General features: G+C 38.8%; 1 protein-coding gene across 5 annotated transcripts in view; it reads right to left on the bottom strand.

Moving 5' to 3' along the window:
- The window catches only part of ldb2a (LIM domain binding 2a), a 303,287-nt gene that overhangs the window by 135,103 nt on the left and 152,470 nt on the right, over positions 1 to 15,714 (bottom strand). For all 5 annotated transcript variants that reach the window (XM_061976893.2, XM_061976892.2, XM_061976891.2 and 2 more), the window contains exon 3: positions 525 to 697. In XM_061976893.2, coding sequence (XP_061832877.1) covers positions 525 to 697 — 173 coding nt within the window. The remainder of the gene's footprint in view (positions 1 to 524; positions 698 to 15,714) is intronic.

Here is a 15,714-nt window from a genome sequence, read left to right on the forward strand (position 1 = left end):
ACAATTATTGTGTCATATTATTGTTATTCGAACAATTATTGTGTCATATTGATGTTATTTGTGTTACTATTGCGTCATATTGATGTTATTTGTGTTATTATTGTGTCACATTATGTTATTTGCTGCATGGGGAAAATGTTTTTTAACAGTAATAAAAAGTGTTATTAAAGCAATAAGCCGTTATTATTCTCCATGTATATTATGGGCTGGCGCAGGTGTGCCTACTATTGTGGCAGGCGAGTCTTATTTAAGCCAGGCTTTTATTTTGCAAGACGATTAAAATGATGTGTATGTTAAGGTGTGCATGGGAAGAAGGTGTTTGATTGAAGGGTCGTGCACTTGCTTGCTTATTGAGTGCTGCTGGCCAACATCAATCACATCGTTAGATTGAACGCGGGCGCTAAAACACGAACACTCCTCATAAATAAATGTAGCATTTCATCTCAACAGGTGGAATGAGCGGGGAGGTCCAAACAGGCGGGAGATGGACTCATTAGCATCAGTCTAACGGTTGAGGGCGGTACCTTGGTGAACATGGGCTTGCCGTGCTGGGTGACCATGGTGCACTGGTCGCAGTCCAGTGTGATGCAGGAGTTGTGGCAGGACTCCTTGGAGTGTTTGAGGATGTAATGCAGCTCGCTCACGCCGCCCTCAAACACCGTGCTGAAGTAGCGCGGGATCAGCGTCCGCCCGATGGCTGTTGGTGGAGGAGGAGGTTTTAGTTCACCATGCAATACATCGCAAGAAAACACCTCAATAACATGTAGTAACTAGCCTACTATCAAAATGACTTTAAAAGTCTTTAAATAAGTGTTATAATGAAGACAACACACGACGTAAGTGTCTATATTAGCTATATTAGCCTACTATCAAAATGACTTTAAAAGTCTTATATAAGTGTTATAATGAAGATAACACATGATGTAAGTGTCTATATTAGCTATATTAGCCTACTATCAAAATGACCTTAAAAGTCTTATATAAGTGTTATAATGAAGATAACACATGATGTAAGTGTCTATATTAGCTATATTAGCCTACTATCAAAATGACTTTAAAAGTCTTATATAAGTGTTATAATGAAGGCAACACATGCTGTAAGTGTCTATATTAGTTATATTAGCCTACTATCAAAATGACTTTAAAAGTCTTATATAAGTGTTATAATGAAGGCAACACATGATGTAAGTGTCTATATTAGCTATATTAGCCTACTATCAAAATGACTTTAAAAGTCTTATATAAGTGTTATAATGAAGGCAACACATGATGTATGTGTCTATTAGGTATACTAACCTATTATCAAAATGACTTTAAAAGTCTTATATAAGTGTTATAATGAAGACAGCACATGATGTAAGTGTCTATATTAGCTATATTAGCCTACTATCAACATGACTTTAAAAGTCTTATATAAGTGTTATAATGAAGGCAATCCTTGATGTAAGTGTCTGTATTAGTTATATTAGCCTACTATCAAAATTACTTTAAAAGTCTTATGTAAGTGTTATAAAGAAGACAACACATGTTCTAAGTGTCTATATTAGTTGTATTAGCCTACTATCAAAATGACTTTCAAAGTCTTATATAAGTGTTATAATGAAGGCAACACATGATGTAAGTGTCTATATTAGTTATATTAGCCTACTATCAACATGACTTTAAAAGTCTTATATAAGTGTTATAATGAAGACAACACATGGTGTAAGTGTCTATATAAGCTATATTAGCCTACTATTAAATGACTTTAAAAGGCTTATATAAGTGTTATAATAGAGACAACACATGATGTAGGTGTCGATAATAGTTATATTAGCCTAATATCAAAATGACTTTAAAAGTCTTATATAAGTGTTATAATAAAGACAACACATGATGTAAGTGTCTTTATTAGCTATATTAGCCTACTATCAAAATGACTTTAAAAGTCTTATATAAGTGTTATAATAAAGACAACACATGATGTAAGTGTCTATATTAGCTATATTAGACTACTATCAAAATTACTTTAAAAGTCTCATATAAGTGTTATAATGAAGACAACACATGATGTAAGTGTCTATATTAGCTATAATAGCCTACTAATAAAATGACTTTAAAAGGCTTATATAAGTGTTATAATAGAGACAACACATGATGTAGGTGTCGATAATAGTTATATTAGTCTAATATCAAAATGACTTTAAAAGTCTTATATAAGTGTTATAATGAAGGCAACACATGATGTAAGTGTCTATATTAGCTATAATAGCCTACTAATAAAATGACTTTAAAAGGCTTATATAAGTGTTATAATAGAGACAACACATGATGTAGGTGTCGATAATAGTTATATTAGCCTAATATCAAAATGACTTTAAAAGTCTTACATAAGTGTTATAAAGAAGGAAACACATGATGTAAGTGTCTAAATTAGCCTACTATCAAAATGACTTTACAAGTCTTATATAAGTGTTATAATAAAGACAACACATGATGTAGGTGTCTAAATTAGCTATATTAGCCTACTATCAAAATGACTTTAAAAGGCTTATATAAGTGTTATAATAAAGACAACACATGATGTAAGTGTCTTTATTAGCTATATTAGCCTACTATCAAAATGACTTTAAAAGTCTTATATAAGTGTTATAATAAAGACAACACATGATGTAAGTGTCTATATTAGCTATATTAGACTACTATCAAAATTACTTTAAAAGTCTCATATAAGTGTTATAATGAAGACAACACATGATGTAAGTGTCTATATTAGCTATAATAGCCTACTAATAAAATGACTTTAAAAGGCTTATATAAGTGTTATAATAGAGACAACACATGATGTAGGTGTCGATAATAGTTATATTAGCCTAATATCAAAATGACTTTAAAAGTCTTATATAAGTGTTATAATGAAGGCAACACATGATGTAAGTGTCTATATTAGCCTACTATCAACATGACTTTAAAAGTCTTATATAAGTGTTATAATGAAGACAACACACAACATAAGTGTCTATATTAGCTATATTAGCCTACTATCAAAATTACTTTAAAAGTCTCATATAAGTGTTATAAAGAAGACAACACATGATGTAAGTGTCTATATTAGTTGTATTAGCCTACTATCAAAATGACTTTAAAAGTCTTATATAAGTGTTATAATGAAGGCAACACATGATGTAAGTGTCTATATTAGTTATATTAGCCTACTATCAAAATGACTTTAAAAGTCTTATATACGTGTTATAATGAAGGCAACACATGATGTAAGTGTCTATATTAGTTATATTAGCCTACTATCAACATGACTTTAAAAGTCTTATATAAGTGTTATAATGAAGACAACACATGGTGTAAGTGTCTATATAAGCTATATTAGCCTACTATCAAATGACTTTAAAAGTCTTACATAAGTGTTATAAAGAAGGAAACACATGATGTAAGTGTCTAAATTAGCCTACTATCAAAATGACTTTAAAAGTCTCATATAAGTGTTATAATAAAGACAACACATGATGTAGGTGTCTATATTAGCTATATTAGCCCACTATCAAAATGACTTTAAAAGTCTTATATAAGTGTTTTAATAAAGACAACACATGATGTAAGTGTCTTTATTAGCTATATTAGCCTACTATCAAAATGACTTTAAAAGTCTTAAATAAGTGTTATAATAAAGACAACACATGATGTAAGTGTCTATATTAGCTATATTAGACTACTATCAAAATTACTTTAAAAGTCTCATATAAGTGTTATAATGAAGACAACACATGATGTAAGTGTCTATATTAGCTATTCTAGCCTACTATGAAAATGACTTTAAAAGTCTTACATGAGTGTTATAATGAAGAAAACACATGATGTAAGTGTCTTTATTAGCTATATTAGCCTACTATCAAAATTACTTTAAAAGTCTTATATAAGTGTTATAATAAAGACAACACATGATGTAAGTGTCCATAATAGCTATATTAGCCTACTATCAAAATTACTTTAAAAGTCTCATATAAGTGTTATTATGAAGACAACACATGATGTAAGTGTCCATATTAGCTATATTAGCCTACTATCAAAATTACTTTAAAAGTCTTATATAAGTGTTATAATGAAGACAACACATGGTGTAAGTGTCTATATAAGCTATATTAGCCTACTATCAAATGACTTTAAAAGTCTTACATGAGTGTTATAATGAAGGCAACACATGGTGTAAGTGTCTATATTAGCCTACTATCAAAATGACTTTAAAAGTCTTATATAAGTGTTATAATAAAGACAACACATGATGTAAGTGTCTATATTAGCTATATTAGACTACTATCAAAATTACTTTAAAAGTCTCATATAAGTGTTATAATGAAGACAACACATGATGTAAGTGTCTATATTAGCTATAATAGCCTACTAATAAAATGACTTTAAAAGGCTTATATAAGTGTTATAATAGAGACAACACATGATGTAGGTGTCGATAATAGTTATATTAGCCTAATATCAAAATGACTTTAAAAGTCTTATATAAGTGTTATAATGAAGGCAACACATGATGTAAGTGTCTATATTAGCTATAATAGCCGACTAATAAAATGACTTTAAAAGGCTTATATAAGTGTTATAATAGAGACAACACATGATGTAGGTGTCGATAATAGTTATATTAGCCTAATATCAAAATGACTTTAAAAGTCTTAAATAAGTGTTATAATGAAGGCAACACATGATGTAAGTGTCTATATTAGTTATATTAGCCTACTATCAACATGACTTTAAAAGTCTTATATAAGTGTTATAATGAAGACAACACACAACGTAAGTGTCTATATTAGCTATATTAGCCTACTATCAAAATTACTTTAAAAGTCTCATATAAGTGTTATAAAGAAGACAACACATGATGTAAGTGTCTATATTAGTTGTATTAGCCTACTATCAAAATGACTTTAAAAGTCTTATATAAGTGTTATAATGAAGGCAACACATGATGTAAGTGTCTATATTAGTTATATTAGCCTACTATCAAAATGACTTTAAAAGTCTTATATACGTGTTATAATGAAGGCAACACATGATGTAAGTGTCTATATTAGTTATATTAGCCTACTATCAACATGACTTTAAAAGTCTTATATAAGTGTTATAATGAAGACAACACATGGTGTAAGTGTCTATATAAGCTATATTAGCCTACTATCAAATGACTTTAAAAGTCTTACATAAGTGTTATAAAGAAGGAAACACATGATGTAAGTGTCTAAATTAGCCTACTATCAAAATGACTTTAAAAGTCTCATATAAGTGTTATAATAAAGACAACACATGATGTAGGTGTCTGTATTAGCTATATTAGCCTACTATCAAAATTACTTTAAAAGTCTTATATAAGTGTTATAATAAAGACAACACATGATGTAAGTGTCCATAATAGCTATATTAGCCTACTATCAAAATTACTTTAAAAGTCTCATATAAGTGTTATTATGAAGACAACACATGATGTAAGTGTCCATATTAGCTATATTAGCCTACTATCAAAATTACTTTAAAAGTCTTATATAAGTGTTATAATGAAGACAACACATGGTGTAAGTGTCTATATAAGCTATATTAGCCTACTATCAAATGACTTTAAAAGTCTTACATGAGTGTTATAATGAAGGCAACACATGGTGTAAGTGTCTATATTAGCCTACTATCAAAATGACTTTAAAAGTCTTATATAAGTGTTATAATGAAGACAACACATGATGTAAGTGTCTATATTAGCTATAATAGCCTACTATCAACATTACTTTAAAAGTCTTATATAAGTGTTATAATAAAGACAACACATGATGTAGGTGTCGATTATATTTATATTAGCCTACTATCAAAATTACTTTAAAAGTCTTATATAAGTGTTATAATAAAGACAACACATGATATAAGTGTCTATATTAGCTATATTAGACTACTATCAAAATTACTTTAAAAGTCTCATATAAGTGTTATAATGAAGACAACACATGATGTAAGTGTCTATATTAGTTATATTAGCCTACTATCAAATGACTTTAAAAGTCTTACATGAGTGTTATAATGAAGGCAACACATGGTGTAAGTGTCTATATTAGCCTACTATCAAAATGACTTTAAAAGTCTTATATAAGTGTTATAATGAAGACAACACATGATGTAAGTGTCTATATTAGCTATATTAGACTACTATCAAAATTACTTTAAAAGTCTTACATGAGTGTTATAAAGAAGACAACACATGATGTAAGTGTCCATAATAGCTATATAAGCCTACTATCAAAATGACTATACAAGTCTTATATAAGTGTTATAATGAAGACAACCCATTTTCAACCCATATTCAGTTGAATATGCTACAAAGACAACATATTTGATGTTCAAACTGATAAACTTTTTTTTTGTGTGCAAATAATCATTAACTTTAGAATTTGATGCCAGCAACACGTGACAAAGAAGTTGGGAAAGGTGGCAATACATACTGATAAAGTTGAGGAATGCTCATCAAACACTTATTTGGAACATCCCACAGGTGAACAGGCAAATTGGGAACAGGTGGGTGCCATGATTGGGTATAAAAGTAGATTCCATGAAATGCTCAGTCATTCACAAACAAGGATGGGGCGTGGGTCACCACTTTGTCAACAAATGAGTGAGCAAATTGTTGCACAGTTTAAGAAAAACCTTTCTCAACCAGCTATTGCAAGGAATTTAAGGATTTCACCATCTACGCTCTGTAATATCATCAAAGGGTTCAGAGAATCTGGAGAAATCACTGCACGTAAGCAGCTAAGCCCGTGACCTTCGATCCCTCAGGCTGTACTGCATCAACAAGCGACATAAGTGTGTAAAGGATATCACCACATGGGCTCAGGAACACTTCAGAAACCCACTGTCAGTAACTACAGTTGGTCACTACATCTGTAAGTGCAAGTTAAAACTCTCCTATGCAAGGCGAAAACCGTTTATCAACAACACCCAGAAACGCCGTCGGCTTCGCTGGGCCTGAGCTCATCTAAGATGGACTGATACAAAGTGGAAAAGTGTTCTGTGGTCTGACGAGTCCACATTTCAAATTGTTTTTGGAAACTGTGGACGTCGTGTCCTCCGGACCAAAGAGGAAAATAACCATCCGGATTGTTAATAGGCGCAAAGTGTAAAAGGCAGCATGTGTGATGGTATGGTGGTGTATTAGTGCCCAAAACATGGGTAACTTACACATCTGTGAAGGTGCCATTAATGCTGAAAGGTACATACAGGTTTTGGAGCAACATATTTTGCCATCCAAGCAACGTTACCATGGACGCCCCTGCTTATTTCAGCAAGACAATGCCAAGCCACGTGTTACATCAACGTGGCTTCATAGTAAAAGAGTGCAGGTACTAGACTGGCCTGCCTGTAGTCCAGACCTGTCTCCCATTGAAAATGTGTGGCGCATTATGAAGCCTAAAATAGCACAACGGAGACCCCCGGACTGTTGAACAACTTAAGCTGTACATCAAGCAAGAATGGGAAAGAATTCCACCTGAGAAGCTTAAAAAATGTGTCTCCTCAGTTCCCAAACGTTTACTGAGTGTTGTTAAAAGGAAAGGCCATGTAACACAGTGGTGAACATGCCCTTTCCCAACTACTTTGGCACGTGTTGCAGCCATGAAATTCTAAGTTTATTATTATTATTTGCAAAAAAAAAAAAAAGTTTATGAGTTTGAACATCAAATATGTTGTCTTTGTAGTGCAGTCAATTGAATATGGGTTGAAAATGATTTGCAAATCATTGTATTTCGTTTATATTTACATCTAACACAATTTCCCAACTCATATGGAAACGGGGTTTGTACATACAATTTTTTTGTTAAAATATAACTTTTTGAAAGAGGTGACCAAGTCGTGAGAACAACGCCGCATGAGGGTAAATATTTATTTTGACTGGCATGTTTTTCCAACTCCATAAAGTCTAGGCATGGCTAAATAAGGCGCACGGTGTTTTGGCAGCAATTCTCTCTCGCTCCCTCGCTCGGCCGACGCCACGCGCCTGCAAAACAAAGTACGACTTGGAGTGAGCAGACTGCTAATGAGAAGGAGGGAGAAGAGGAAGATGAAAGATGGAGAGAGGAGGAGGGAAGATGTATATAAAAAAAAAAGGTTGTCAGCAAGAAGAGAGGGAGAAAAAGATGGCGGTTAAAGATGGTTGGGGTCGCCACACGGAGGAGTTATGCTCGCCAAAAAGGCGTCCCAATCAAACCCAGCGTGCGTCGCCGGGGGTGACCGAGTGATAGATGGCGAGTAATGGCGGCCATGCTGGGACGCTTTGGAGCTCAGCGCTTTTTTTATATATTCTTTTTAAGACTCCAAATGGAGAGTTTGTGTTTACTCCCAAGCTGACTGGCTCAGCGTGAGCAGCTCGGGGTCTCTGATCCTTACTTTGTACCTCCTTGGAAGCATCGCACTGCGGCAGTGGCGGGCCGTGCACTTCCCACCTAGGCATGTCCTGTTTAGTTGAATAAATGCCTCTCATAATACCAGAATTTATGATGGGAACATACTAAACCAGACTTGCCAACACTCCCGAATTTTCCGGGAGACTCCCGAGTTTCAGTGCCTCTCCCCAAAATCTCCCAGGACAACCATTCTCCCGAATTTCTCCCGATTTCCAGCCGGACCTGAGTGAGGACAGCCTGTCGTTACGTCCGCTTTTCGTGCCGGCCCAGTCACGTTATAACATCTACGGCTCTTGGAGCTCAGTGCACAACTGCACACACAACAAGAAGGAGACTATTGTATATGTCTCTGTTATCCATAAGTTTATCTACAAACCCCGTTTCCATGAGTTGGGAAATTGTGTAAGATGTAAATATAAACGGAATACAATGATTTGCAAATCCTTTTCAACCCATATTCAATTGAATTCACTACAAAGACAAGATATTTGATGTTCAAAGTCATAAACTTTATTTTTTTTTGCAAATAATAATTAACTAAGCCAAAGTAGTTGGGAAAGGGCATGTTCACCACTGTGTTACATGGCCTTTCCTTTTAACAACACTCAGTAAATGTTTGGGAACTGATGAGACACATTTTTTAAGCTTCTCAGGTGGAATTCTTTCCCATTCTTGCTTGATGTACAGCTTAAGTTGTTCAACAGTCCGGGGGTCTCCGTTGTGGTATTTTAGGCTTCATAATGCGCCACACATTTTCAATGGGAGACAGGTCTGGACTGCAGGCAGGCCAGTCTAGTACCTGCACTCTTTTACTATGAAGCCACGTTGATGTAACACATGGCTTGGCATTGTCTTGCTGAAATAAGCAGGGGCGTCCATGGTAACGTTGCTTGGATGGCAACATATGTTGCTCCAAAACCTGTATGTACCTTTCAGCATTAATGGCGCATTCACAGATGTGTAAGTTACCCATGTCTTGGGCACTAATACACCCCCATACCATCACACATGCTACCTTTTACACTTTTACCCTAGAACAATCCGAATTGTTCTTTTCCTCTTTGGTCCGGAGGACACGACGTCCACAGTTTCCAAAAACAATATGAAATGTGGACTCGTCAGACCACAGAACACTTTTCCACTTAGTATCAGTCCATCTTAGATGAGCTCAGGCCCAGCGAAGCCGACGGCGTTTCTGGGTGTTGTTGATAAACGGTTTTCGCCTTGCATAGGAGAGTTTTAACTTGCACTTACAGATGTAGCGACCAACTGTAGTTACTGACAGTGGGTTTCTGAAGTGTTCCTGAGCCCATGTGGTGATATCCTTTACACACTGATGTCGCTTGTTGATGCAGTACAGCCTGAGGGATCAAAGGTCACGGGCTTAGCTGCTTACGTGCAGTGATTTCTCCAGATTCTCTGAACCCTTTGATGATATTACGGACCGTAGATGGTGAAATCCCTAAATTCCTTGCAATAGCTGGTTGAGAAAGGTTTTTCTTAAACTGTTCAACAATTTGCTCACGCATTTGTTGACAAAGTGGTGACCCTCGCCCCATCCTTGTTTGTGAATGACTGAGCATTTCATGGAATCTACTTTTACACCCAATCATGGCACCCACCTGTTCCCAATTTGCCTGTTCACATGTGGGATGTTCCAAATAAGTGTTTGATGAGCATTCCTCAACTTTATCAGTATTTATTGCCACCTTTCCCAACTTCTTTGTCACGTGTTGCTGGCATCAAATTCTAAAGTTAATGATTATTTAAAAAAAAAAAAAAAGTTTATCAGTTTGAACATCAAATATGTTGTCTTTGTAGCATATTCAACTGAATATGGGTTGAAAAGGATTTGCTAATCATTGTATTCTGTTTATATTTACATCTAACACAATTTCCCAACTCATATGGAAACGGGGTTTGTACATGTCTTTCAGCGCATGGTATTTGGATTTCAGTGAACCCTTGCAGTATAAACACTTTGTAGGACATAACAAAGGACAAGACTGCCACATTCAACTTAATGGCAAAGACTACTTCCTGACTATGGAAACAGGACAAACTGAAATGAGTGCAAATGCAAATGAGACCCATAAGTGTAAGACAACTAAATATAAAAACTGGACAGCACAATTATTATTATCAGCTCACTGTTGAACTTAATTGACTTTATAATCGACAGGGGCCAATTAATCGAACGATAAATGAAAATTAACTCGATAACTTTGCCAGCTTCCATAACTGTCATGCGTGTTTACGAGCTGGCATCGGTTTCCAGCAGCTCTTTTACTACACGCACATAAACGGTACCAACGATAACCGAGGGTTATTATTACAGTATCACATTAAAATGATAGAAAAACTGATTGATACTTTGATACCATTATGGACCGACTAGCATTAGCTTGCAAGCTAGGTCAAATGCTAACATGAAAGCAAGAGCATGTCTATTTATTTCAGTTATTAAAAAAAAAAAAATACAACTTTGTGTGCGTAAAAGTACTTGATGAGCACATTCAACAATACCACAAAAATAATAATAACTGTGATAGACATTTTAGCTTATTTTGTATTATTTGTTGGTTTTATTTAACTTGGAAATGTAAAAGTTTGCATTTCAATTAAAATACACAACACAATTCACACACGTTAATTGCGTTCGAAAGGGTATACTTGCATTAATATTATTATTATTATTATTATTATTATCATCATCATTACATCACTAAATAATTTAGTCTCAAAATAATGTTGACAATAACATCGTTAATCAACATTAATTTATGGGTCAAAATATTGTTGCGCAAAATGTATTATTGGCACAGGCCTACATTATTATTAGACAAATTAACGTATTTTACCACACACACACACACACACACACACACACACACACACACACACACACACACACACACACACACACACACACACACACACACACACACACACACTCACACACACACCTTTTATTGTATTTGATACCTTCTTGAGACCTCCGTAAAATGCATAGGACCACCCTTTCTAGATATATATAGATTTATATTTACAACATTAATAATATATGCATACTATGCAAATATAAAAAAGCTTGTTGTAAAAAAAATGAGTTGGAATTTCACAAGAAAAAGGTCACAATTTAACAATAAAAACTTTGAATTTTGGCTGTATTATAATAAAAGTCGTAATTTTACTCGACGCAAGTCAAAATTATCAAAAAGAAAAACTGAACATTTGTGCAATATTATGATACAAGTTGGAATTTTACTCAATAACAGTCGCAATTTTACAAGAAAAAGCTTAACATGTTGGCAATTTTATGAAAAGAGTCGTCATTTTACTCGACAAAAGTCACAATTTCATAAGAAAACTTGGAAATTTTGTCAATGCCATCCATCCATCCATCTTCTTCCGCTTATCCGAGGTCGGGTCGCGGGGGCAGCAGCTTAAGCAGGGAAGCCCAGACTTCCCTCTCCCCAGCCACTTCGTCCAGCTCTTCCTGTGGGACCCCGAGGCGTTCCCAGGCCAGCCGGGAGACATAGTCTTCCCAACGTGTCCTGGGTCTTCCCCGCGGCCTCCTACCGGTGGGACGTGCCCTAAACACCTCCCTAGGGAGGCGTTCGGGTGGCATCCTGACCAGATGCCCGAACCACCTCATCTGGCTCCTCTCGATGTGGGGGAGCAGCGGCTTTACTTTGAGCTCCTCCCGGATGGCAGAGCTTCTCACCCTATCTCTAAGGGAGAGCCCCGCCACCCGGCGGAGGAAACTCATTTCGGCCGCTTGTACCCGTGATCTTGTCCTTTCGGTCATAACCCAAAGCTCATGACCATAGGTGAGGATGGGAACGTAGATCGACCGGTAAATTGAGAGCTTTGCCTTCCGGCTCAGCTCCTTCTTCACCACAACGGATCGATACAGCGTCCGCGTTACTGAAGACGCCGCACCGATCCGCCTGTCGATCTCACGATCCACTCTTCCCCCACTCGTGAACAAGACTCCGAGGTACTTGAACTCCTCCACTTGGGGCAAGATCTCCTCCCCAACCCGGAGATGGCACTCCACCCTTTTCCGGGCGAGAACCATGGACTCGGACTTGGAGGTGCTGATTCTCATCCCAGTCGCTTCACACTCAGCTGCGAACCGATCCAGTGAGAGCTGAAGATCCTGGCCAGATGAAGCCATCAGGACCACATCATCTGCAAAAAGAGACCTAATCCTGCAGCCACCAAACCAGATCCCCTCAACGCCTTGACTGCGCCTAGAAATTCTGTCCATAAAAGTTATGAACAGAATCGGTGACAAAGGGCAGCCTTGGCGGAGTCCAACCCTCACTGGAAACGTATCCGACTTACTACCGGCAATGCGGACCAAGCTCTGGCACTGATCATACAGGGAGCGGACTGCCACAATCAGACAGTCCGATACCCCGTACTCTCTGAGCACTCCCCACAGGACTTCCCGAGGGACACGGTCGAATGCCTTCTCCAAGTCCACAAAACACATGTAGACTGGTTGGGCAAACTCCCATGCACCCTCAAGGACCCTGCCGAGAGTATAGAGCTGGTCCACAGTTCCACGACCAGGACGAAAACCACACTGTTCCTCCTGAATCCGAGGTTCGACTATCCGGCGTAGCCTCCTCTCCAGTACACCTGAATAGACCTTACCGGGAAGGCTGAGGAGTGTGATCCCACGATAGTTAGAACACACCCTCCGGTTCCCCTTCTTAAAGAGAGGAACCACCACCCCGGTCTGCCAATCCAGAGGTACCGCCCCCGATGTCCACGCAATGCTGCAGAGTCTTGTCAACCAAGACAGCCCCACAGCATCCAGAGCCTTAAGGAACTCCGGGCGGATCTCATCTACCCCCGGGGCCTTGCCACCGAGGAGCTTTTTAACTACCTCAGCAACCTCAGCCCCAGAAATAGGAGAGCCCACCACAGACTCCCCAGGCACTGCTTCCTCATAGGAAGACGTGTTGGTGGGATTGAGGAGGTCTTCGAAGTATTCCCTCCACCGATCCACAACATCCGCAGTCGAGGTCAGCAGAACACCATCCTCACCATACACGGTGTTGATAGTGCACTGCTTCCCCTTCCTGAGGCGGCGGATGGTGGACCAGAATTGCTTCGAAGCCGTCCGGAAGTCGTTTTCCATGGCCTCACCGAACTCCTCCCATGTCCGAGTTTTTGCCTCTGCGACCGCTGAAGCCGCACGCCGCTTGGCCTGTCGGTACTTGTCCGCTGCCTCAGGAGTCCTATGAGCCAAAAGAACCCGATAGGACTCCTTCTTCAGCTTGACGGCATCCCTCACCGCCAGTGTCCACCAACGGGTTCTAGGATTACCGCCACGACAAGCACCAACTACCTTGCGGCCACAGCTCCAATCAGCCGCCTCGACAATAGATGGAACATGGTCCATTCGGACTCAATGTCCAGCACCTCCCTCGTGACATGTTCAAAGTTCTTCCGGAGGTGGGAATTGAAACTCTCTCTAACAGGAGACTCTGCCAGACGTTCCCAGCAAACCCTCACAATGCGTTTGGGCCTGCCAGGTCTGTCCGGCATCCTCCCCCACCATCGCAGCCAACTCACCACCAGGTGGTGATCGGTAGAAAGCTCCGCCCCTCTCTTCACCCGAGTGTCCAAAACATGAGGCCGCAAATCCGATGACACAACTACAAAGTCGATCATGGAACTGCGGCCTAGGGTGTCCTGGTGCCAAGTGCACATATGGACACCCTTATGTTTGAACATGGTGTTTGTTATTGACAATCTGTGACGAGCACAAAAGTCCAATAACAAAACACCACTCGGATTCAGATCCGGGCAGCCATTCTTCCCAATCACGCCTCTCCAGGTTTCACTGTCGCTGCCAACATGAGCATTGAAGTCTCCCAGTAGAACGAGGGAATCACCCGGGGGAGCACTCTCAAGTACTCCCTCGAGTGAATCCAAAAAGGGTGGGTACTCTGAGCTGTGGTTTGGCGCATAAGCGCAAACCACAGTCAGGACCCGTTCCCCCACCCGAAGGCGGAGGGAAGCTACCCTCTCGTCCACCGGGTTGAACTCCAATGTGCAGGCTCTGAGCCGGGGGGAAACAAGAATTGCCACCCCAGCCCGTCGCCTCTCACTGCCGGCAACGCCAGAGTGGAGAGAGTCCAGCCCCTCTCGAGAGAACTGGTTCCAGAGCCCTTGCTGTGCGTCGAAGTGAGTCCGACTATATCTAGCCGGAACTTCTCCACCTCGCGCACTAGCTCAGGCTCCTTCCCCCCCAGCGAGGTGACGTTCCACGTCCCAAGAGCTAGCTTCTGTAGCCGAGGATCGGACCGCCAAGTGCCCTGCCTTCGGCTGCCGCCCAGCTCACATCGCACCCGACCTCTATGACCCCTGCTATGGGTGGTGAGCCCATTGGAGGGGGGACCCACATTGCCTTTTCGGGCTGTGCCCGGCCGGGCCCCATGGGGGCTGGCCCGGCCACCAGGCGCTCGCCATCGTGCCCCACCTCCGGGCCTGGCTCCAGAGGGGGGCCCCGGTGACCCGCGTCCGGGCGAGGGAAATCTGGGTTCCTTGTCAGTGTTCCTCATAGAGATCTTCGAGCTGCTCTTTGTCTGATCCCTCACCTAGGACCAGTTTGCCTTGGGAGACCCTACCAGGGGGCATAAAGCCCCCGGACAACATAGCTCCTAGGATCATTGGGACACGCAAACTCCTCTACCACGTTAAGGTGGCAGCTCAGAGAGGAGATTTTTTTTGTGTGTCAATGTTATAATAATAATGACATTTACTTGGCAACATTTTGACAAAAGTCATCATTTTACTCAAAAAAATTTCACTATTTTACAAGAACAACAAAAAAATTGGCAATATTGTGATAGAAGTCAGAATTTGATATGACAAATGTCACCATTTTGCATTAAAAAGTAATCATTTTACATAAGAAATAATTTTACAAAAAAATATTGCAATATTACAGAAACAGAAAGAATGAGAAATTGTCCCCAATTTTATAAAAAAAAAAAATCGAAACATTGTGAGAAAAAGACTGCTTTTAGTTATATTATTATTATACTTTTTATATTATTATTATTATTTTTTGTTTGTTTGTAATTGGTTTTAAATCTTCATTATTTACTTCACGCGAGTACAGTATGTTTCTATGTACATATATATATATATTTTTTTTCAAATACATTTTGGGGGCGCATTTCAATTTCTTACACACACTTGTTATTTCATATGTTGACCAGAGGGGGAGCACTTTTAAAAGCGACAC

Source organism: Nerophis lumbriciformis, linkage group LG16 (genome assembly GCF_033978685.3).
Source record: "Nerophis lumbriciformis linkage group LG16, RoL_Nlum_v2.1, whole genome shotgun sequence".
Classification (NCBI taxonomy): Eukaryota; Metazoa; Chordata; class Actinopteri; order Syngnathiformes; family Syngnathidae; genus Nerophis; species Nerophis lumbriciformis.